Source organism: Notolepis coatsorum (assembly GCF_963971535.1).
Source record: "Notolepis coatsorum genome assembly, chromosome: 15".
Classification (NCBI taxonomy): Eukaryota; Metazoa; Chordata; class Actinopteri; order Aulopiformes; family Paralepididae; genus Notolepis; species Notolepis coatsorum.
Window position 1 is genome coordinate 5,085,498 of NC_140179.1, and position 26,071 is coordinate 5,111,568.

General features: G+C 42.3%; 1 protein-coding gene across 1 annotated transcript in view; it reads left to right on the forward strand.

Annotated features, from left to right (window-relative positions):
* reep3b (receptor accessory protein 3b) overlaps positions 1-26,071 on the forward strand; it is a 47,579-nt gene that overhangs the window by 20,010 nt on the left and 1,498 nt on the right. Inside the window, exons 2-7 of the mRNA XM_084330888.1 lie at positions 3,295-3,367; positions 7,878-7,954; positions 9,451-9,571; positions 10,830-10,943; positions 14,598-14,766; positions 25,316-25,443. Coding sequence (XP_084187014.1) covers positions 3,295-3,367; positions 7,878-7,954; positions 9,451-9,571; positions 10,830-10,943; positions 14,598-14,766; positions 25,316-25,443 — 682 coding nt within the window. The remainder of the gene's footprint in view (positions 1-3,294; positions 3,368-7,877; positions 7,955-9,450; positions 9,572-10,829; positions 10,944-14,597; positions 14,767-25,315; positions 25,444-26,071) is intronic.

Sequence of the window (26,071 nt, forward strand, 5' to 3'; positions counted from 1 at the left end):
GCAGCTAGGTGTTGTCTATATATACTGTGGTTCAGTAGCAGCAGCTAGGTGTTGTCTTAGATATACTGTAGCAGCAGCTAGGTGTTGTCTATATATACTGTGGTTCAGTAGCAGCAGCTAGGTGTTGTCTATATATACTGTGGTTCAGTAGCAGCAGCTAGGTGTTGTCTTAGATATACTGTGGACACAGTATTCCAATACACATCTCACTACATCCTGCGCATGTATAATCGTGGAGACCACGTCTCGTCGTTTGTGTACTGTGTAACCTTGACACTCGCAATGGATAATGTTTGTTGTCAGAAGTAGGGATGCACCGATCCGACTTTTTCAGTCCCGATACCGATACCTGGGTTTGGGTATCGGACAATACCGATACCGATCCGATACCCATTGTCCAATTCCCCCCCCCAAAAAAGTACAAAAAATAAAAATGTTATCCACGTATTAAAATATCTTTTGTTTTTAAGAATTGTAAAGGATCACAAGTGTGTTTTTGATTTGTTGTAAACAAAGACAGAAAATAAACTTCATTCATTCAATTAATAAACTGTATGCCTCACTGTCACTGTGTGGAAGAGACTGGGATCATTCTTTTGTGCAAGGCAACATCAGGCTTGACTTAAAACATTACTTTCCTAACTTAGTGAAACTAAATGTAACAAATGAACACATAGATATAAATGTACTGAATGGTTATTTCTTATTTTATTTATTATAAAAAATTAAATAAAATGTATAAAAAAATATATATATTTTTTTACCGATACCCGATCCCAGCTATTTTACTGATATCGGCGGCCGATACCGATATCGGATCCCTAGTCAGAAGCACGAAGAGAGAGAAGAAGCGTGGATTTTCCTCGCAGACGAGAACAACCCATTGGCAGAGAAATGCGCTGATAATGAATGGCTGGCACAGCTGGCATATCTAGCCGACATCTTTGACCGCCTCAATGCGTTGAACAAGGTCGGGACACACAGACCTGTTTGGACTCGCGGCTAAAGTGGCGAGCTGGATTAAGGAACTCCGTTTGTGGCACTCCAGGATAATCAGCTGAGATGTTGGGGTATTTACTCAGCTTGATGGCTTTTTGGAGGAACAGAATGTTGCAAAAATTATTTGAAGGCAGCCCATCATCTGTAGCCACATAGAAGGGCTCATTGAACAATCATTGAGCGCGGACAATTTGGACAACTGGATCCTAGATCTGTTCATGACGCAACAGGCCTCCCACTGTCTGAGCAGTAGGGTTGGGCACCGAAAACCGGTTCTAATTAGGAACCGGTTCCTAACTTCCGGTTCTGGAACCGGAAGTAACATACCTGCATTTCGATTCTTTAAAATTTTTTTTTTTTTTTTTTTACTTTGTTAATTAATACCCTAGTTACAGTACAGCAACCAAATTAAACTGTATCAAGTCAACTGAAAATGTGAATAGTATGAAAAAAATGTAAAATTTTCAAAAAGATAAAAATTCTCCTGCGAAATAAGCTGTGACCTGCACCTCAAAGAATCGGAATCGAGAATCGTTCAGAACAGGAATCGATATGGAGAATCGGAATCGGAACCGGAATCATTCAAATCCAAACGATGCCCAACCCTACTGAGCAGGAGGCGCAAATTGATTTAGTGTGACGAGAAAGTAAAGTTCACTGTGGACAGGCCCTTGCAAAGTTCTCGGTATCAGTCCGGAACGAGTACCCAGTGCTGTGTAATCCTGCGCAGAGAAAGCTTGTCCCCTTTGCATCAACATACCTCTGTGATGCTGGATTTTTGGCACTGACATTAATAAAAAAGAAATACAGATCTCGCCTCAGAGTAGAAGCGCATCTCCGCCTCTTTCTCAGCATAACGCAGCCACGTATCATGGAACTGTTCAAATGTACAAGCACACCCTTGAAAAGTGCATGTGAACGCACTTTTCTTCTTTTTTTTATGTTCTGGCAACATATTTGGGCTAAATATGCCTTGTTTTATGAAATGCATATACAGAAACAATTCCGTTGCTTTTGTTGATAATATTCATTCATTTCATTGATAACATAGTGCTGTAATTTCATTTTCTAATAAATATGCATGATCAAGTTCCACAACGTGTGCTTTTATTTTGATATTCCTTATTTCCACGTTTGCAATTATGTGATACATTAAGTGTGGGGTCGCCAAAAAAATCCCTAAATAAAATGGGGTCGGTGTATAAAACAGTTTGAGAACCCCTGCTCTAGACACTGTGGTTTTCTGGTGTATCATGACTTTTCTCCCGCCAACTTCTCTTTCTCCCTTCATCTATAAGCGGGCAGAAAAGTGGCAATTTTTTAACTTGAACTTGAGGGCTGCATACTTTTTTTGCAAACCAAAACAACATACTTTATACTTATAGCACATCCATGAGCCTGGTCTCTTTTGAAAGATTACATTCTGAAAAAAATTCACTTTTAGTACTAAAGTAATAGAGTTACCTAGGTCTGAACTTGAGTTGTAAAAAAAACTTGTTACTCCAGTTTTTCTGTAGTAGTTAGTAGTCCAGAGGTAGTATTTCCCCAGAAGGTGTTATGGCTTACAATTACAAATCCAGACCGAGCCATAGCCTGAAGCCTTATGTAGTACATATCCAAATTTCATAAAGATCCATTCAGAAATGAGTGATTATGAGTGATTTTGGTAAACTGTGTACAAAGAAAAACGTAGTTTTCTCATAGACTTCAATTAATTCGGCTGTTTTGCTCTTCCTGTTTTCGTGTTTCTTTGTGTTTTTTATTTTTTTAATTTAGATTACCATGTGGGGTATCATTGCAAAACCACACTCATTGGCTACAACGATCCACAATAATTTTCGAGATCGGATCTAGATTGACGGAACTACTGCAGCCTGAGTCGGGAGTGGTATTTTGCGCAATACCGTGTACTTTGCACAAGCCTCAAAATACTGGCATGTAACTCGAGAACCGCTGAACGGATTTTGACAGATTTTGTCGCTATCGACAGGCAACAAATAAGCCTTCAATTCGATATATATATTGTATTACAAAATATGCACACCCGAGCCACTAGGGGTCGCCAAAGTGCCAGTTGCAAAAAATCCGAAAAACATCCCATATGAGGGACGTTGCAGCTTAAGAGGTTTGTGTTGTGTTGTTGAATACCTGCCTGACTACCTGACTACCTGACACACACACACACACACACACACACACACACACACACACACACACACACACACACACACACACACACACACACACACACACAGTTTTGAGTTGTCTTGCTGACCTGTTGTCTTGTGTGTGTAGGCTGGTGTTTGGGACCCTCTACCCTGCATACTACTCTTACAAGGCTGTCAAGACCAAAAACGTCAAGGAATATGTAAGTATACGGTTGTGGATTTTTTTCAGCCAAACAGTGAAGCTGTAGAAATTCAGAATGAGTCAATTTGTATAAAAAAGAACATAGTTTATTATCTGTTTCCATGGCCATAGAAATAATATGATTAGTTTATAATCAGACACACAAGCGTCTGACCAGAAAGAGCTTTGGTCAGACTTACCAAGTACAAAGTTGACATGACGTCAAAAGATGACAAAATTAATAACAGATCTGACCAGAAAGGTAAACAAAAATGCCCTAGTGAGAAAATGAAAACAAAAGATGGGTCTAGGGCTTTGTTATGTCTCACACAAGAACTGGAGTCGAAAAGAACCTTGGACATGTCACATCTCCTGGCCCTTTGGCTGTTGTTTTAAGAAACACTGTCAGACTGTCGCCCTAGTGTCTGAGCTGTAGCTAGTTAACCTATATTAACTAGTCAAGACTGTACAGAGAATATGTATTTAACACAGATCCATGGACATGATAATATTTTCCAAGACAATACTTTATTTTAGAGTAAGGCTGCACGATATGAGGAAAATATGCAATGAATATTGAGATGATTGACGATGTGACTTAATTAACCCATATTGAAGAATAGAGTTTTTATTCGTTCTGCTTTAGGTTTGCTAAACAAAGACCCCAGACCATAAATAAAACAAATTAAATACATTATTTCCAACATGCTTTTAATTAAACTTGCCCCTAAACAGCTGCTGAATTAAAGTTTAATGTTACAACTAACATTATTTTCAGAGACTGTATGTGGAAGCCACCAATCATATAGAACAATATAAGAAGGATCTAAAGGTTCAAGTTACATACATTTCCATGTAATAAAGGCTGAGTTTCTCAAGTTTCTTTATTTGTTATTATAATTATTATTAGAGAGAGAGAGAGAGAGAGAGAGAGAGAGAGAGAGAGGCTGCTCTCTATTGAAGACACACATTCCACACACACAAGTGCTCCCTCTTTCTCTCTCGACAATTAAGTCTTGACCAATCAGCACAGGCAGGGGAACTATGTGAGAATGCTGTTCATCGACTACAGCTCAGCATTCAATACCATAGTCCCCTCCAAGCTCAGGGACCTGGGCTTGAACTATGACCTCTGCCAGTGGGTCTTGGACTTCCTGACGGGTAGATCCCAGGTGATAAGAGCAGGCAACTGCACCTCCTCATCCATCACGCTCAACATAGGGGCCCCCCAGGGCTGTGTTCTGAGTCCCCTCCTCTACTCCCTGTACACACATGACTGTGTGGCACAGCGGAACAACAACACAATCATCAAATTTGCTGATGACACAGTAGTGGTGGGCCTGATCTCTGCCAACGACGAGAGGGCCTACCTGGAAGATGTAAAGAATCTGCCGCAGTGGTGTCAGGAGAACTGCCTCTCCCTGAACGTCAGCAAAACAAAAGAGATGATTGTGGACTTCAGGAGGTCGGGGGTCAAGGACTACAGCCCCCTCAGCATCGACGGGGCACCAGTTGAGAGAGTGAACAGTTTCAAGTACCTAGGAGTCTACATATCCGAGGACTTGACATGGACCACACACATTGACAGTGTTGTGAAGAAGGCACGGCAACGCCTCTACTTCCTCAGGCGCCTAAGGAAGTTCCAAGTCAGTCAGAAGATCCTTAAGAACTTCTACTCATGCACAATAGAGAGCATCCTGACTGGCAATATCACCTCCTGGTTTGGGAATAGCACCGCACAAGACCGCAGCAGACTACAGAGAGTGGCCCGTTCAGCCGAACGCACAATTGGAGGGGGGCTTCCCACTCTCCAGGGCATTTACAACAAGCGGTGCATGGGTAAGGCTAAGAGAATTATCAAAGACTCCAGCCACCCAAACAACTGCCTCTTTGAACTGCTGCGGTCAGGCAAGCGATACCGGAGTCTCATGGCAAGCACAGAAAGACTCAGAAGAAGCTTCTATCCCCAGGCCATCGGGTTGCTCAACGAACAATAACACTATGCAACAACCATCAACAGCACTCACAGCACACACATCCACATGCACACACTCACTTTAAACAAACAACTCACTGCAGCACCCACTCTACACACTTTAGAACATCTAAACACACTTTATATTGATTGGCAAAGAATTTGCACTACAACCCATACCTCAGTACACCTTACTGTAAATTGTACCTAAATTGTACCTCATCCCATTTCTGCTTTGCACTATATAGTATATTGTAATTAGTATATTGTATAGTATATTGTATGGTAACTCAGTTACTTCTACTCTGCATTGAACATTGTACATATGTACATACTGAACACTTGTGTCTACGTACGTGACTTCTATTTTATACTTGCTATACTTATTTTATTTTATACTTATCCTTTTATCTAGCACAGTCTCTGGAGCGTAACAGAAAGAAGCATTTTGTATAAAAGTATTCTGTACTTCTGTATGACAACTAATAAAGAAACTTGAACTTGAACATAGGACCCCCTCACCTATTCTTTATTCCCAGCGGAAGAGTGCTGCCGAGTGCTTCCGCGTTTTCCCTGATTGGCTGCGACAGAGCGGAGCGGCAGAGCTTGCGGCATTATGTAGCCGTAATCCCCGATGTTTTTCATTCGCCGCTTAGCTCAACTGGTATGCCGCCGTGCTGTGGATCCTGGTGACAAGTTCGATTCCCTTCAATTTTTTTTTAACATGCATTCTTTCGCCGGTTAAGTTTAGGCATGTTAACTTTAAGCATTGTTTCGGAGTTGGTTAAGGTTAGGCATTGTTTCGGAGTTGGTTAAGGTTAGAAGGGTTAAGTTTAGGCGCTGTTAAGGAGCTGGTTAAGGTTAGAGTTTGTCTTAGAGAATGGCAATATTCTTTCGGAGTTGGTTATGGTTAACACTTTGATTGCCTAAGGCTAAATTCATGATATACCATCCGTTGCCAGCTCTATTTAACATGGAGAAGTTCCCCTTTGCAGGGCTATAACTTTTTAAATTCTATTGCTAGATTGCCATTATTAGGGCCCATTCAAGGTCCTATATGTATTGTTCATGGTGTAGCAACGTTAAACTTTTTCATTCACATATTCATACTAAAATATGATCTAAAGTATAAGTATGTTTTCATCTCTTTCTGCAGCTTTCTCCAGAACGTGATTTATAGCCCCAAATGCATTATATTGATGATGAAATACAGTTTGATAGCAATCAGCGCGATATAAAAAATTCCAACTGGAAGTACTTCTGGAAGTTACTACACGTCATCTGATGTTGACCAGATGGGCGAGGGGGCGTTTATAATTCCGTGGGCAGCGTTATACCATTCATCTAATGTGGGACATATGTTCATCAGATCAGTTAGTATCGAACACGGAAATATTACACGCTAAAACTCACCCCAGTCTCCGCGGGCCGTTGGGCGATCAGCGTGGGGTAGACAGTTTTCCATTATGGGATGTAAAAATACCCGGTCTATTTCCAGGTTGTATAATGGTATAAACGTCCAAATCATGTTGTTTATCGAGTTATTGGCAACGGATCGCTATGTATTGTCAAGATGGAGTCGCGGGAGCTATAGAGAGTGGCCGGAAGTAATATGGGTGAACAGCACTTCAGCCACATCACTTCCTGTTTGGCGCTTCTGCCGATCGGCCACCAGATGGCGCTCTTGAACCGCTAGAGGATTGAGAGGAGCTCTGAACTGTGTGTGAAGGCTGCGGATGGAAAATATGATTCCGATCACAGATTTTTTAAATATTGATATCAAAGACGAGTTACGGCGTCTTCGGCAACTTGAGCATGGCGGGGAAGGACGCCTAAACTCGTCCTCTGGCAACTAAAGTGTTAAGGTTAAGGTTAGGCATTGTTTCGGAGTTGGTTAAGGTTAGAAGGGTTAAGTTTAGGCGCTGTTAAGGAGCTGGTTAAGGTTAGAGTTTGTCTTAGAGAATGGCAATAGACAGCCTATTTCCGCACTGCCTCTCTCTCGCGCTGCCGCGGTCACATGGGCGTCGCAGCCAATCAGGGAAAACGCACTCTTCCGCTGGGAATAAGCTACACGCGACCCCCTCGCTCACCAGCCTCTCTCTCTCTCTCTCTCTCTCTCTCTCTCTCTCTCTCTCTCTCTGTCAAATATTTTGACAGTACACTATAACAGTAATATGAACATTATCACAAGATTGAGATCATCTTGATATATTATCTTAATTATGAGATTCTCGCTCTCTATTAAAGACAGTGGAAGGTTCGTCCATCTATTAAGCTTTTCATCCGTTTTTTCAATAGCAGGGAGAAAGCTATTTAATTAAGGATTTTAAGGAGATTACTTTGGCATGTATGTTAGGAATTTGAAGACCTAAGTATGTTAATTTCTTAAGAGGTCCATTGAAGGGTATATTGTGTCTCTGTATATTTCCCCCTGGCTTGGTTCAGTGGCATGGTATCTTTTAGAGAGCTCTCTTTAAAGCCAGATTCTATACAACACGGTACATCTCTCGTCAGTACAAGATGTGTAAAGGCATGTTTTGGTATCTCTCTCTAGGTGCGATGGATGATGTACTGGATTGTGTTTGCCTTGTACACCTTCGTGGAGACCATCACTGACCTAACGCTAGCATGGTGAGACGCACGCACGCACGCACACACACACACACACACACACACACACACACACACACACACACACACACACGCGCACACAACCTAATGGCTTGGACCAACTGAAACAGAACATTTCTTTAGCCACCTGTTGATTATGCCAACCTTTGGGGAAATGAGCTTACCGGTATTTGCTTAAAGCCAGATTCTACCTCCGTACACAAGACATCTCTCTTAGTCTCTTCATCTAGAGGTCTCTTTAAAGCCAGATTCTACCTCCGTACACAAGACATCTCTCTTAGTCTCTTCATCCAGAGGTCTCTTTAAAGCCAGATTCTACCTCCGTACACAAGACATCTCTCTTAGTCTCTTCATCTAGAGGTCTCTTTAAAGCCAGATTCTACCTCCGTACACAAGACATCTCTCTTAGTCTCTTCATCTAGAGGTCTCTTTAAAGCCAGATTCTACCTCCGTACACAAAACATCTCTCTTAGTCTCTTCATCTAGAGGTCTCTTTAAAGCCAGATTCTACCTCCGTACACAAGACATCTCTCTTAGTCTCTTCATCTAGAGGTCTCTTTAAAGCCAGATTCTACCTCCGTACACAAGACATCTCTCTTAGTCTCTTCATCTAGAGGTCTCTTTAAAGCCAGATTCTACCTCCGTACACAAGACATCTCTCTTAGTCTCTTCATCTAGAGGTCTCTTTAAAGCCAGATTCTACCTCCGTACACAAGACATCTCTCTTAGTCTCTTCATCTAGAGGTTTCTTTAAAGCCAGATTCTACCTCCGTACACAAGACATCTCTCTTAGTCTCTTCATCTAGAGGTCTCTTTAAAGCCAGATTCTACCTCCGTACACAAGACATCTCTCTTAGTCTCTTCATCTAGAGGTCTATTTAAAGCCAGATTCTACCTCCGTACACAAGACATCTCTCTTAGTCTCTTCATCTAGAGGTTTCTTTAAAGCCAGATTCTACCTCCGTACACGGGTCTCTCTCTCTACTGCACGCACAGAGATGATACCCATCTTCATCTGCAAATGTCCCAAAAAGTTGATGTGTTTCTTTATGTTGGAGCCTCTCTGGCCATTAATGTTCAGTATTATTACTATATTAATATTTCACAATAGTTATGTCTAGGGATGCACCGAATGGGAAATTCTTGGCCGAAACCGATACGGAAAATAGGAAACAGTTGGCCAAAAACCGAATGCCGAAAGGCCGAAAATGATTAATATAAATATATATATAATGTATTTTTTTTTCTTCAGCTACCTGATTATGGCAAAATACATGATTATGGCTAAACTTAACTTAAATAATATTAATAATCACTATTATGGGCCCATAAAACATTTATTCAGCACTTTTGAATGCATACATTAATTCCAGACTGACTGCTGAAAGATTGTACAATTTAAACATTTTCTCGATGTAAAAAGTATGTACTGACAGGTTTATTATGTGGTTGTTCTGTATTAACATGTTTATTATGTGGTTGTTCTGTACTAACAGGTTTCCTCTCTACTATGAGCTGAAGATAGCCTTCGTCATCTGGCTGCTGTCTCCCTACACCAGAGGAGCTAGTCTCATATACAGGAAGTGTCTCCATCCACTGCTGTCCTCCAGAGAAAGAGTAAGATATCTGTCCATCTATCTTCATACCCTGCATTCCACCTCTCATACTATCTTTCCATCCATCCATCCATCCATCCATCCATCCATCCATCCATCCATCCATCCATCCATCCATCCATCCATCCATCCATCCATCCATCCAACCAACCAACCAACCATCATCTGAATGTCTACACTCTTATGTTGCTGGCATCTATCTGTCTGGATAGGATGTTTATATGATGTATATGTATATTAATATTCCAGATACTAGCTAATATCCTGGTCAAGATCGTATTCAGGATAAGGGGTTTATATGCTCATTAATATTGCCGCTCCCCCCCCTCCTCCCACCCAACGGAAAACAGCCAGACATACACACACAGATACAATGTCGATCGGGTAGAAATACATAACAGATCAACGATCAAATGTATATATAATGTTCTTACTTTGTAACTGATGTAATGCAAAAGAAATAATCCAATTATCTGATCGCCATTTGAAGTACTGGGCGCGGAGGTCCATGCCACGTTCAACAGCATTGCATATGAGGGGGGGGGGGGGGGGGGGGGGCAGCGTCGCAGATGTATGGTTGAATTGAAATCGGGTTACCTCGCCTGATTATTTAAACCACGGCTTGGATCGTCCCAGAAAAAAAACTATACCATTCCCAGTGGAGTGCAATACCAGCCGGAAGGCGTAGGGGGCGGTATTTGCCCTTTTGCGAGCTCAGACCCATTCCCAACGATAACACCCAAGATCATATTCAGGATAAGGGGTTCATATGTATATTAATATTCCAGATACTAGCTAGTATCCTGGTTAAGATCATATTCAGGATGAGGGGTTTATATGTACATTAATATTCCAGATACTAGCTAATATCCTGGTTAAGATATTATTTGATTGCCATCTGCTAGATCGTATGTCCATTTGGCCGACACCATAAACTCCAAAATTTTGGGTTTCGTGACCTCGTTTACTGCCTGTTTAAAGCTTCCCGGTTCACTCAGAACTGAGCCAGAACTCTGACCACGGGACTCTGCTTTACATCCATTACACTCCTGGACAATATTTCATACAACTTAATGTTCAAATCCTAACTATCCCTTTAATATTACAGATACTAACTAATATAAGGTCTCATTCAGGATTCAGAAATGATTTCTCTCTCTCTCTCTCTCTCTCTCCCTCTCCCCCTCTCTCTCTCTCCTTCTCTGTCTCTCTCCCTCCCTCCCTCCCTCCCTCCCTCCCTCCCTCCCCCCCCCCCCCAGGAGATAGATGACTATATAGTCCAAGCCAAGGAGAGAAGTTATGAGACGATGGTGAACTTCGGGAAGCAGGGGCTCAGTATCGCCGCTACTGCTGCAGTATCAGCTGCTGTTAAGGCAAGTGTGTGTGTGTGTTCTCTACAGGGTTTGTGAGGACTCCCAGTGCTCTCTACCATTCTGTGTGTGTTCTCTACAGGGTTTGTGAGGACTCCCAGTGTGCACTCTACCATTCTGTGTGTGTGACAATAAACACTCTTCTTTGTGTGTAGGTGTGATATATGATTTAGCAATTTTCTGGGATCCAAATGTCCCCACAAAAATACAAAACCAGACCAGCATTAGCATGCATGTGTGTGTGTATATGTGTCTCTATGTGTGTGTGTGTGTGTGTGGCCATTAGATCAGTCTTGCTTGACAAGTTGGCAATATTTAGTGTCGTCAGCGTTATCGGCTGATCTCTGTATTAAAGCTCTCAGCTGATCTCTGTATTAAAGCTCTCAGCTGATCTCTGTATTAAAGCTCTCAGCTGATCTCTGTATTAAAGCTCTCAGCTGATCTCTGTATTAACCGCCGTCGGGCCGTCCGGTGTTTAACACTTTCCGTGCCAGCCTCCGTGTCCTATTTACCCCGTTGAATGCCACCGCTCTATTCAATGACAGAGCTCTCATATTTGCGAACGCATAACTATCTTAAATGATGGCTATGTGTCTAATACGACCGTCGCTTATCGTGAGACTCCGGTATCGCTTGCCTGACCGCTAGGTGAAAACAGCTCTGATTATCCCAATACTGGTAAAATAGATTCCTTACCTCAGATCAGATGTTCTCCAAAAAGATTATTCCAATTCCTGATCGCCATTCCAAATATCGATCGTGTTTATTGATCCAACGCTGGGTGGTCAAAAGACATTCCACGCTGTTCTGATGGTGGGCAATGACTTGGATCGTCTCCGGTTACTTGCCTGACAAGTAAAATGTGGAATCCGGACTCTTTTTTTCCCCCATGCGTTTCATTCAATCCAATCCAATGGAGTGCAGTACCATCCGGAGAGACGATAGGGGGCTGTATTTTCCCTGTTTAAGTTCAGACAGATCCCCACTGGTAACGTGAGGCTATATTGATGAAATATGAATGGAAATCGCAAATAAAAAAATAACGATTAAACGACGAGATTTCTCGTCGTTGCCACTCAACGGTTGGCATGAACTAACGAGATTTCCCGTCGTTGGCACTGAAAGTGTTAAGAGCTTAAGAAAATAAACTCTCCTGCTCCAGTAGCAAGAAAACAACTGCCCTAAGGAGCGATCTACTACTACTTTACTGTCATTTGTAATCTACCCGTCTCGTTACCTAGGCAACGGCAGCAGCATGTCACCCCTGACCCCAAAAAGACCTACCTCTCTCTGTCTCTCTGTCTGTCCGGCCGGCCTCGCCCCTCCCCCTTCCTGGGCGCTGTCTGTCGCGTAGTAGAGCGTGGTGTTGTTATCTCTAAAAGAATGTAGCCCAACTAACTCTCTTGTCTGTCTCTCTTCCCCCCAGCACAGGCTAGAGCTATCCTGTTATAATCATAACGAAAACCCGTCATATCTTTCACACAAAGTACGAGATTAAACCGTCTCAGTTTGAAGAGACAGCTGTGATTATTACCAAGATATATAGAAGATAAGAGTCTCATGCAATTATAGATGCACCCTCAGTGGCAGCCATCTTGAATTTTTTTTATTGATGTGATCTCTTTCTCTCTTCTCTATCTCTCTCTCTCTCTACTGACCCACTCGTTTCTCTAGATGTTCTTTACTGCACCGAGCTACACTGTTGGGAGGTAAACACTAGTAGCATGGAGAGGTCCCATCATTCCATATAACTGTTCAGTCACATACACAACCATGACCTCTCCCCTCTACTTATTTCCTGGGTTTATAAAAGTTTTCATAACCTTCCTTCCTTTCCCTCCATGATTCTGTTGTTTTTAATGTTCATTTCTGTTACCATTGTGAATCTTTTTTTTTTCTCTCCTTTTTTTTTTTAATACATTATCTGTCAACAATGATCACTAATGTTCACGTCATACAGGCACACCAGGACTGAACAAACCTCTGGGAAAGCAAGATATGACTTGTTTTATAAGATCAAGTAATGATCTCGTTCCCACCCTACTTCCAGGTTATATGACGTTCATATTTTCATTTAAGAATTATAACGTCAATCTGTTGTTGTTGTACAGTCGACAGTTCATGACATAACAAGATTAATTTCCTACCGCTTAGCGTTGGAGTTTGTCCGCTTGATATGAAGTTAACTTAGCGGTGTACATGTCTAGTTATAGATGGGAGGCGCTTGCAGCAGATACACTTCCTGTAAGGTCACATGATCTACACAAGGTGCGGCATTGGTGGGCTTTACCCCCCCCCCCCCCCCCACCTTAGGAGACTAGACTGAGAGGTGTCAGTCGAATGCATCTATTATTTTCTTTTAGCTTCTCTATCAAGACGGTCCGTTTATATTTCTAAATACAGTGGTGATTGACTGTATATACAGAGATTGACATTATTGTTTTGCAAATATGATCTTTATATGTTGTTAATCGTGTTAGTTGTTCAACCCAGAAGTAGGATCAGAACAGATTGCAACGGAACAAGATTTACCCCACAATACTGGCGATTATAGAAACATTTATTATGATCAAATCAGAAACACCATTGACTAACTCCAATGACTGTCCAGGAATTAGTCCGACCATAACCCCTTTGTTCTCCAAATACAATGCATATCCAGGAATATCATTGTTGCCAATGATGCAGAGTATGATAACACATACTCTAATGTTCCACAGTACGACAGACACACGTGGTACGATGACAACATGACCTCATCACACACAGAACACAGTACAACAGACACACATGGTACGATGACCTCACACACAGAACACAGTACAACAGACACACATGGTACGATGACCTCACACACAGAACACAGTACAACAGACACACATGGTACGATGACCTCACACACAGAACACAGTACAACAGACACACATGGTACAATGACAACATGACCTCATCACACACAGAACACAGTACAACAGACACACATGGTACGATGACAACATGACTCACACACAGAACACAGGACAACAGACACACGTGGTACGATGACAACATGACTCACACACAGAACACAGGACAACAGACACACGTGGTACAATGATGACAACATGACTCACATACAGAACACAGGACAACAGACACACGTGGTACAATGATGACAACATGACTCACATACAGAACACAGAACAACAGACACACGTGGTACAATGACAACATGACTCGCACACAGAACACAGTACAACAGACACACATGGTACGATGACAACATGACCTCACACACACAACACAGTACGACAGACACACATGGTACGATGACAACATGACCTCACACACAGAACACAGTACAACAGACACACATGGTGCAATGACAACAGGACTCACACACAGAACACAGTACGACAGACACACATTTTGCACCTTTACTTTAATTATTACACGTCATGTGATTTGTTTTGGGGGGAAGCGTGGTCTTTATTTGCATCACGTCAGACTCCGTTTTCCTCCGAGTGAATGAGCTGGAATGGGTTTAGTTTCCTCATGTATTAAAAGTCCATCCACCTGCATGTTGCTGTATGATGCTGGGAACTGTGTTCATACCTGATTATAATAACTATTATAAACTCCTCCACTCAACCACAACGTGTCTCTCTCCCTCCCCAGGGCCAGGGGGCGATCACTGAGAAGCTGCGTAGCTTCAGTATGCACGACTTGACTCAGATCAGTCAGATCGATGATGGTGCCGTGAACCAGATGTACCCCTACAACCCCCGCGCCTCCAACCCAGGTGCGATGAGGCGTTCTCAGAGCGCGGACGTCCCTGACGGCACAGGTAATGACACTCATGAGTACACTAGGGGGGGGGGGGTGGATGGACGGATGGATGGGGGGCTAAGAGAAGGCAGTGGAGAAGAGGTTGTTTTTTTTAAACTCTTGGGGGAGTGAGTCCCAGAGCCTGTCCCAGGGAGAAGGATCTGTCCCTAAAGCTGTGAGGGTTTGGTGGGGAAGGACCGTTGGATCTGAGGGACTGAGAGGGTTGGTAGGAAATACTAAGTATCACTCCAATCAATCTTTTTGAGAATGTAGCGGTCAGCCAGGCTACAGAGAATCTGACAGGACCCTTCTCATTATTCTATATCCTGAGAATACGAAGTTCTTCCCTCAGGGAGACGGTTCAGAGCAAATAGATACAAGAGCAACCGCTACAAGCTCTCCTTCCTTCCTACATCCATCGCTCTCCTGAATAAATCGTCTAGAACACGGTAGCACTTGCGGTTTTGTTCTATTCCTTCGAGGTGCTTGGGTGGGTTCACTGGGTTGTAGGGCTGTCCCCGACTAAGGATTTGGATGGTCGACTGATGATTGGCCAAAATTTGCCACAAAAAAAAAAATACAAAAAAACAAGTATAATATTTTTTATATTTTATTTTTACATTTGATTTATTTTTTTATATTTTTATCATTCCATTTGGGCTGTGGGGGTGCTTAATGTCTGAAGGAGTCGACTGAAGGCTTCTTGTCCTCTGCAAAAGCATGCAATTGGTCCACTGATGGATACATCTTGATATTTGTCTGTGTTCATTAGATGGGTGAAATCCTCTTTCAGTGCCTCTGTGCCTGTTTTCGTAGGCAGTTAGCCTCTGGTATGTGTGCCATTAGAGTTAGCCACGCTTCTAGGCCTCTTTTCTTTTGGAAAGAATGATAAAAAAAGAAAAAAAAGAAAAGAGAAATTATATTTTTTAATTTTTTTTGTATTCGACTAAGAGGTTGGCTAGTCGACTACGGCTCCTTTCGACCGATTAGTCGACTAATCTACTAATAGGGGTCAGCCCTACTGGTTAGTGGGTTGTCACCTCTTTCTTGTCCAAATCTTGTTGCAATAGGTCCAGGATTAGGGCGTGGTGCAACACTGAGGGCAAGCTGCAATCTAGAGGGAAAGGTGCAATATGAAGCTTTTGAAATGAGTTGACCTACTTATGAATTAGGGGTGGGGCGATATATATCGAGTATACTCAATGTATCGTGGCTTGTTCTACAATGTAGTAAATTACTATATCGTGAACATCGAGTATATCGTGTCACGTCAGTTTTTAAGCCGCCGCAGCGGCTGAGATGAGACTTGCTTTATACGCAGCACTTTCCTCTCATTTCATTTTGGACACAGACCAGCCCAGACCTTCAATGACATGCAATTGTCATTTCATTATAGACACAGACCAGCGCGACCTCTCTCTCTCTCTCACTCTGTCTGTGTGTCTGTGTGTGTGTGTGTGTGTGTGTGTGTGTGTGTGTGTGTGTGTGTGTGTGTGTGTGTGTGTGTGTGTGTGTGTGTGTGTGTGTGTGTGTGTGTGTGTGTGTGTGTGTGTGTGTGTGTGTGTGTGTGTGTGTGTGTGTGTGTGTGTGTGTGTGTGTGTGTGTGTGTGTGTGTGTGTGTGTGTGTGTGTGATAACCTGTGTGTGTAATAACCTTTGGGTCATTGAGGTTTGTTATTCTGTGTGAGTTGTGAGGTCAGATGAGGGAATGTATTCTTTTGTTCAGCTTATAGACTAGGGAGTGGTCTCTCTCTCTCTCTCTCTCTCTCTCTCTCTCTCTCTCTCTCTCTCTCTCTCTCTCTCTCTCTCTCACATGAACTCTCAGAGATGTTGTGCACGTGTGTCAGACGGCATGTGATCCTCCGTGGCAGATGTGTTCTCGCATATAGAAATCCTGCGCTTGGTTTAGGTGAGGGGTGGCGTCTAGGTAGAGCGAGGGCATGACGCAGAAAGCTTGTGTACATAAGATCATACTTTTAAATATGTATTTAACTGGCATGTTACAGTAACTTGACACCGTTGCTAATGAGGGCAACCTCAACTTATTTCAAGTTAAAATATAGGTTTGAAATTAAATTAAATAAGGGTCAACGGTATTCTGTATTGCGTGAAATAAGCGTGTTTACGCAGTGAAACTGTATATAACTTGTTTACAATCAATCCAAAGGGTTGTATTACCCATAAACTGTTAATTTACAGAACGCAAACGGCGTTCTGTATCTCTCATCCTCAGTCAGACACCGGAGCAAACTGATCATGATATTTAAAAGATCTCCTGTTTCAAAGCATTATTGAACAAAAGCTGACATATTACAAACACATTATGTCCACTTAATAATAGTTTCATACAGGTTCAAATACTGTGAGAAACACACATTTAATATAAATAACTTGCTGCAGTCTCTCTCTCTCTCTCTCTCTCTCTCTCTCTCTCTCTCTCTCTCTCTCTCTCTCTCTCTCTCTCTCTCCGACCTCCACACTGTCACTTTGTTGCTCTCTCTCTCTCTCTCTCTCTCTCTCTCTCTCTCTCTCTCTGTGACCTCCACACTCACTTTGCTGCAGTCTCTCTCTCTGTCTGTCTCTCTCTCTCTCTCTCTCTCTCTCTCTCTGTGACCTCCACACTCACTTTGCTGCAGTCTCTCTCTCTGTCTCTCTCTCTCTCTCTCTCTCTCTCTCTGTGCGACCTCCACCCCGTAATTTCATGGAACATATTGGGTGCACCTTGCAAAGGTGCTCAAATATTGTGAGACAAACGCCTTGTGTGTCTGGTCCTTGGTCAGGAATGAAATTGAAGAGATATAAATGTTAACCCATATGTTTTTCATTTAACTATCAGCGGGAAAAAGCCAACTGATATATTGATCTAGATATATAACTGGTTAATATTGATCTGTGTAACCGCTTCGTGGCCAACCACGTATTGGGATCCGACCGTTGGAGGCCAACCACGTATATATACGTGTTACCACTCGGTTTTGCTTTTATTCCATTTTAATATCCTACTCAATGTCACAGGGCTGTATGTTGGCTGGAAACGGCATATCCGGACTCCGAAAGTGCAGTACCGGCCAGATCCTGGTATTTGCGCTGTCTCGATAATGCCGTTTCCCCTGTTGCAGACCGGGTGTCACTTTTTTTTCGGTCCGGGTTAGCTTTTCTGTTAGCCTGAAGCGAGGGCTTTAACCGATCGCCTGAAATACTTTTTGCGACGCCGAATTCAGTATGCAGTAATGGAATATAGCATCAGCCAATGGACATATCGATCTACCAGATCGATCTACCAGATGGCGATCAATAACTGGGAAATCCTTTTTGGAATCCAACCGGCCACAGGTAAGAGCGATTTGACGTCAATTTCAGCTTGATCGGGCCTTGTTCTCGTAGCCATCCACCCGGTCAACGTATGATGTTGCTATAACTAATGCCGTTATTGGTAATCAATAATCAGAAACGCCTTCCCCCGCCTCCCCCCTTTCATGCATTCATGGTGGACCATGATACCGATACCGACTTCACTCAGGTGTATTATTGATGCTCTCATTGATACTATGTTTGTTTCTGATGTGTGTGTGTGTGTGATATATATAGAGAGAGAGGGGGGTGAGAGAGATGAGGAAGGGGCAAGAGAGAAAGAGAGCTGGGAGAGTGTGTGTGAGAGAGAGGGGGGGGGGTGTGATTACTCAGCCCTTGTGTGTGTGAATGTAACAAGTTCCTAACGTTTTCTTTCCCCTATTATTTCATGCACACTTTATTCATTGTTTAAAATTATTATTTTCTTTTAAGTTATTTTGTGCATCACTCTGTTTTTAATTTGATGCAAATTTGCAATGCATGAGGGTCATCCTTTTGTGTTAAATGGCTGCATAAAGCAAGCATTTGTTGACTCATGTTGATAAGAGTATTAAAACTTGGAACTTGAAAAAGATCCGTTTTAAGGTAGATAAAATAAATAAATAAAATAATGTGATTAATTTGCGATTAATCGCGAGTTAACTATGGACAATCATGCGATTAATCAGATTAAATATTTTAATCGATTGACAGCACTAATATATATATTATATATATAACTGGTTAATATTGAGTGGTATTCCTCTTTAACACATTCCCGGCCAGCCATTAGACGGCCACCTTTCCATTACAAACGTTCACTGTGCATCACGTTGTTTGTAGAGCTAGATCCAATGTCATTGTCAATTGACAGTATGAACCTTCCGTTCAATATGCCATAAAGAAATAATTTTGTCATCAATACGTTCCTGTTTTATACCGTGGTGAATATGAGTGTTATTTCGGAATGATCTGGGATAATTCCATAACGTTAAATCGATTGGCGTTTCATCCCTACACAAGCTAGAGTTAAAAATCCAAATGCATATGATCGGTATTATGTTCCATCATGAATGCATGAAAGGGGGGGTGGGGGGGGGAGTTGTTTCTGATTATTGATTACCAGTAACGGCATTAGTATTGAATGCTAAAAACGCTGATCAGCTGGATCGGTATGAAGACATTGCACAATCAAGCCAGAATTTACGTCAGATAGTCCTTACCTGTGGCCGGGAGTATTTCAAAAATAATATTCCAATTGTTTGATCGCCATCTGGTACATCCAATGTCGATTAGGGCCACGGCATAATCAATCACAGCATATGCATTGGATGTCCCGTAGACGTTTGGATGCGACCGATTGAACCTATAGCCTTGCCGTCTAGTGAAAATCTGCGCCCGGAGACCTTACAGTGTAACACAAGGATCTGGAACAGGGTTTACTGCAGCTCGATACCGCCACCTGGGAGAATCTGGCCGGTACTGCACCTTCGGACTCCCAATATGCCTTTTCCAGCCAAAATACAGCTCTGTGACAGTGAATAGGATATTAAAATCGAATAAAAGAAAAAACGAGTTAAAAACGTATATATACGTGATTGGCCGTCAAGTATGTCTATATATATGATACGTGATTGGCCGGGAATGTGTTCAGTGTTCCAGACAGAACATGCTACCTAATCAATAAAAGCGTCTGTTCTAAACATGACAGGAAATTATAGATTTGGAGCGCAGAGTGGAATGAATGGAATCCTGTTTTAGTATCTTCTCACTTTCACCTCCTGCCATCTGGTTTTACGAGCTCACTAACATATACTTAAGTGTATTATGAGACTTAAGTGTATTATGAGACTTCACAAGGACATTATGAGTATAGTAGGCACTATTTGTTGTGACTTGTTTGATTTAAGTACTTAAATAAGGAAAGTAATGTTTTTGTTCAGATGCAGACATAGTTGGTGAACGACCAACTTTTTTTATTGTCTGTACTTGTCTATTGTGTGAGCTATGAGATACCCTGAATTTCCCTTAGGGGATGAATCTGTCTGTCTGTCTGTCTGTCTGTCTGTCTGTCTGTCTGTCTGTCTGTCTGTCTGTCTGTCTGTCTGTCTGTCTGTCTGTCTGTCTGTCTGTCTGTCTGTCTGTCTGTCTGTCTGTCTGTCTGTCCCTCCCCCTCCTACTAATACTTCACATCTCTCTGTCTGTGTGTCTCTCTCTCTCTCTCTCTCTCTCTCTCTCTCTCCTACTAATACTGCACATCTCTCTGTCTCTCTTTCTCTCTCTCTCCTACTAATACTTCACATCTCTCTCTCTGTCTGCCCCTCCTACTAATACTGCACATGTGTCTCTCTCTCTCTCTCTCTCTCTCTCTCTCTCTCTCTCTCTCTCTCTCTCTCTCTCTCTCTCTCTCTCTCTCTCTCTCTCTCTCTCTCTCTCTCCCTCCTACTAATACTGCACATGTCTCTCTCTCTCTCTCTCTCTCTTCTCTCTCTCTCTCTCTCTCTCTCTCTCTCTCTCTCTCTCTCTCTCTCTCTCTCTCTCTCTCTCTCTCTCTCTCTCTCTCTCTCTCTCTCTCTCTCTCTCTCTCTCTCTCTCTCTCTCTCTCTCTCTCTCTCTCTCTCTCTCTCTCTCTCCCTCTCCTACTAATACTTCACACGCCTCTCTGTCTCTCCAGTGTAAAGGTAGCTAGTGTCCCAGTCGTTCCCAGGAAACAGGTTTTTCTATAATAGACTCCAGATGTGGAAACGGCAGCAGCCAGGGCGTAGAACCAGACTAGATAGAACAGACACGTTCCAGTTCCCCCCCCCCCTGGCTTGTGCTGTTATTGTGATTGAAAAGCCTGCGTCAGGATGATGAACTGATGGAACTGAGCAATGCTTCACATGGGGACAAGAGACGTAATATATTCAGGTTGAAATAATTGATCTGGTGTGCTTAAGATGGATGACATAGAATGTATGGTATTAAAGGTTGTCGTGGATAGGGGCGTGTACATAGGAGTTTGTGACGTGGGAAGCTTGTTGTGTTAGTGTCCAAGTCCATATTGAGGTTTGTTTTAACACTAGTTTACGTCTAAAATATTATGTATCCTTAATAACAATAAATTGTGTTGAGTAGTGAATACTACATTTTACTGCACATATGAAACAATGTTTTCTTCCAATATTATCAAACCTAGATGGAGGCCGTCTACCATTGGAGATTACCATGGTACACCAGGGAGTGTCCTCTCTACGCATTCTAGCTCTATATAGCAGTGAGCCAAACAAAGGGAGACAGGAAGCCAGCAAGGCTTCTGCCCTGTCTCTACTGCCACCTGCAGGACACACACAGACACACACGCACGCATGCACGCACACACACACACACACACACACACACACACACACACACACACACACACACACAGACAAAACAGTGTTTGGGTTGTTCCATGACATCATCAGACGGCCATGTTGGGAGCTACACACAGAGGATTCTAATCCACTGACAAACACAGGCTGTGGTCAGCGCTCCATGATGTGACACAGCACACGCAGACAACATGGGAATGGCCGCTCCAACATTCTCCAAAGAGCTAGGCTACAGCTCTTTTTACAAGAGCTCTATTATTATTATTATCTCTATCTATCAAGGCTAGAGCTCTATTACAAGAGCTCTATGTCGTCAAGGCTCTATTACAAGAGCTCTACATCATCAAGGCTCTATTACAAGAGCTCTATGTCGTCAAGGCTCTATTACAAGAGCTCTACATCATCAAGGCTCTATTACAAGAGCTCTACATCAAGGCTCTATTACAAGAGCTCTACATCAAGGCTCTATTACAAGAGCTCTACATCAAGGCTCTATTACAAGAGCTCTATATCGTCAAGGCTCTATTACAAGAGCTCTGTCATCAAGGCTCTATTACAAGAGCTCTACGTTAAGGCTCTATTACAAGAGCTCTATATCGTCAAGGCTCTATTACAAGAGCTCTACATCAAGGCTCTATTACAAGAGCTCTATATCGTCAAGGCTCTATTACAAGAGCTCTACATCAAGGCTCTATTACAAGAGCTCTATATCGTCAAGGCTCTATTACAAGAGCTCTACATCAAGGCTCTATTACAAGAGCTCTACGTTAAGGCTCTATTACAAGAGCTCTACATCAAGGCTCTATTACAAGAGCTCTATATCGTCAAGGCTCTATTACAAGAGCTCTATATCAAGGCTCTATTACAAGAGCTCTACATCAAGGCTCTATTACAAGAGCTCTATATCGTCAAGGCTCTATTACAAGAGCTCTACATCAAGGCTCTATTACAGGGGTGTCCAACCTTTTTTGAACCAAGATCTACTTTTTTATTTACCACCTAGCCCGAGAGCTACCAGCCAAAATTGTATATTGTAAGCCGTCATTTGAGGCTTTATAAAAGCAGCATAATGAACACAAATGTCAGTGCCGAGTCCGACCTCATCTTAAATAACAAACAGCATTGCTTGTTGTAGTTAACAAGGAGAGGAAGAGTTGATTTAGCAAAAAAAAAAAAAAAAAAATTTTTTTTTTCTTTTTTATAATCACATTTTATTAATCAAGATCTACTTGAAATCAGCCCGCGATCTACCTGTCGATCGCGATCGACTGGTTGGGCACCACTGCTCTATTACAAGAGCTCTATGTCGTCAAGGCTCTATTACAAGAGCTCTACGTCGTCAAGGCTCTATTACAAGAGCTCTACGTCATCAAGGCTCTATTACAAGAGCTCTACGTCATCAAGGCTCTATTACAAGAGCTCTATATCGTCAAGGCTCTATTACAAGAGCTCTACATCAAGGCTCTATTACAAGAGCTCTATGTCGTCAAGGCTCTATTACAAGAGCTCTACGTCGTCAAGGCTCTATTACAAGAGCTCTACGTCGTCAAGGCTCTATTACAAGAGCTCTACGTCATCAAGGCTCTATTACAAGAGCTCTACGTCATCAAGGCTCTATTACAAGAGCTCTACGTCATCAAGGCTCTATTACAAGAGCTCTATATCATCAAGGCTCTATTACAAGAGCTCTACGTCGTCAAGGCTCTATTACAAGAGCTCTACGTCATCAAGGCTCTATTACAAGAGCTCTACGTCATCAAGGCTCTATTACAAGAGCTCTATATCGTCAAGGCTCTATTACAAGAGCTCTACATCATCAAGGCTCTATTACAAGAGCTCTACGTCATCAAGGCTCTATTACAAGAGCTCTACGTCATCAAGGCTCTATTACAAGAGCTCTACGTCGTCAAGGCTCTATTACAAGAGCTCTATATCAAGGCTCTATTACAAGAGCTCTACATCATCAAGGCTCTATTACAAGAGCTCTATATCGTCAAGGCTCTATTACAAGAGCTCTATATCAAGGCTCTATTACAAGAGCTCTACATCATCAAGGCTCTATTACAAGAGCTCTACATCATCAAGGCTCTATTACAAGAGCTCTACGTCATCAAGGCTCTATTACAAGAGCTCTACGTCATCAAGGCTCTATTACAAGAGCTCTATATCATCAAGTTTCAAGTTTCTTTAATAGTTGTCATACAGAAGTACAGAATACTTTTATACAAAATGCTTCTTACTGTTACGCTCCAGAGACTGTGCTAGACAAAAATAAGTATGAAATAAAATAACATAGTAAAATTAGAAGTAAAAAAAACGAGGTCACAGTGTTCAGTTTAGACATATGTACAATGTTCGATGCAGAATAGACGTAACTGAGTTACCATACAATATACAATACTGTGCAGTGTACTAATATACAATACTATATAGTGCAAGGCAGAAATGGGATGAGGTGCAATTTAGGTACAATTCACAGTAGGTGTACGAGTTGTAGTGCAAATCCTTTATCAATAAATATAAAGTGTAAAGTGTGTTTGTGTGTCAAGGCTCTATTACAAGAGCTCTACGTCATCAAGGCTCTATTACAAGAGCTCTACATCAAGGCTCTATTACAAGAGCTCTACATCATCAAGGCTCTATTACAAGAGCTCTACATCAAGGCTCTATTACAAGAGCTCTATATCGTCAAGGCTCTATTACAAGAGCTCTATATCGTCAAGGGTCTATTACAAGAGCTCTATATCATCAAGGCTCTATTACAAGAGCTCTATATCGTCAAGGGTCTATTACAAGAGCTCTATATTGTCAAGGGTCTATTACAAGAGCTCTATATCGTCAAGGGTCTATTACAAGAGCTCTATATCGTCAAGGCTCTATTACAAGAGCTCTATATCGTCAAGGCTCTATTACAAGAGCTCTATATCGTCAAGGGTCTATTACAAGAGCTCTATATCGTCAAGGCTCTATTACAAGAGCTCTATATCGTCAAGGCTCTATTACAAGAGCTCTATATCGTCAAGGCTCTATTACAAGAGCTCTACGTTAAGGCTCTATTACAAGAGCTCTATATCGTCAAGGCTCTATTACAAGAGCTCTACGTCAAGGCTCTATTACAAGAGCTCTATATCGTCAAGGATCTATTACAAGAGCTCTATATCGTCAAGGCTCTATTACAAGAGCTCTACGTCAAGGCTAGAGCGCTATAAGATGGTGCTCCATTTTGGCAAAATTGTCCAATGCGTTCTAACGAATGAAAGCCAAAAAGCGATGAGATATGACGTTATGTGTGGGGTCCACCATTGTTTCAATATTGGTTAGGATTTGGAATATCTTCTAGTACGTACCACCAGGCATTACCCCTACCCTCATTAACTGTTATTTCACAAACCCTACATTACATTCTTCTCACGTTGCATATTATTTTAATTAGACATAAAGCATGTAGATTGTTGTTGTTGTTATGATTATTATATCATGTGGTCAGCCTTTGTTCTATCCCACCTTTCATGCAACAACTGATCGCTGGACAGAGCAAGGTTCCTGTGGGTTGCTGGTGCGGGGACAGTGGCATGGAGCAGCACTGCACTTATGAAAACAGTTGTGGTTATGATATCGCCTACAAGCTAACCCTCACAGAATTAACCACATCGTTAACAACATCACGCCCCATCCCGCGACGGCATAATTCTGCATCAACTTTGACCCCCCCCCCCCCCCCCCCCCCGGGCCGGCATGATGGGGTACGATTCCTGGCTTGAACGGGCCCGTGTGAAAAGGGGCTCTTTTGTCTCTTGACCAATGCGTGTGTGTGTTCTCCAGATGTAGATATTAGCGTGTATCCATTACAGTAATGTGGACTCTGTCTGTCTGTCTGTCTGTCCAGAGTACTCTTCCGACCAGGAGGAGGATGAGGACACGGAGCCCACCCTCTCAGAGGATGAGGCAGTGTCCCAGAGAGGTCTGAGGCGGTCGCAGAGCGTCAAGATCACTCGCTCCAGAGTCCGCAAAGACGTAAGAACCCCGACCCTCACCGTCTACAGTCATGAAGAACTAAGAACTCTGTCTACAGACATTAGAACCGTCATGAAGAACTCTCTCACTGTCTACAGACATTAGAACCGTCATGAAGAACTCTCTCTCTGTCTACAGACATTATTAACAGTGCAGGAGAAGATGGTGAACAGTGGAACCTCGCTTGATATACGCCATCAGTATTTATCCATCAGTATTTTTATATCTAGAGCTCACTGGCGATGTACTGATCTGTATAGATCTAGAGCTCACTGGTGATGGACTGATCTTTATAGATCTAGAGCTCACTAGAGATGGACTGATCTTTATAGATCTAGAGCTCACTGGAGATGGACTGATCTTTATAGATCTAGAGCTCACTAGAGATGGACTGATCTTTATAGATCTAGAGCTCACTGGTGATGGACTGATCTTTATAGATCTAGAGCTCACTAGAGATGGACTGATCTTTATAGATCTAGAGCTCACTGGAGATGGACTGATCTTTATAGATCTAGAGCTCACTAGAGATGGACTGATCTTTATAGATCTAGAGCTCACTAGAGATGGACTGATCTTTATAGATCTAGAGCTCACTAGAGATGGACTGATCTTTATAGATCTAGAG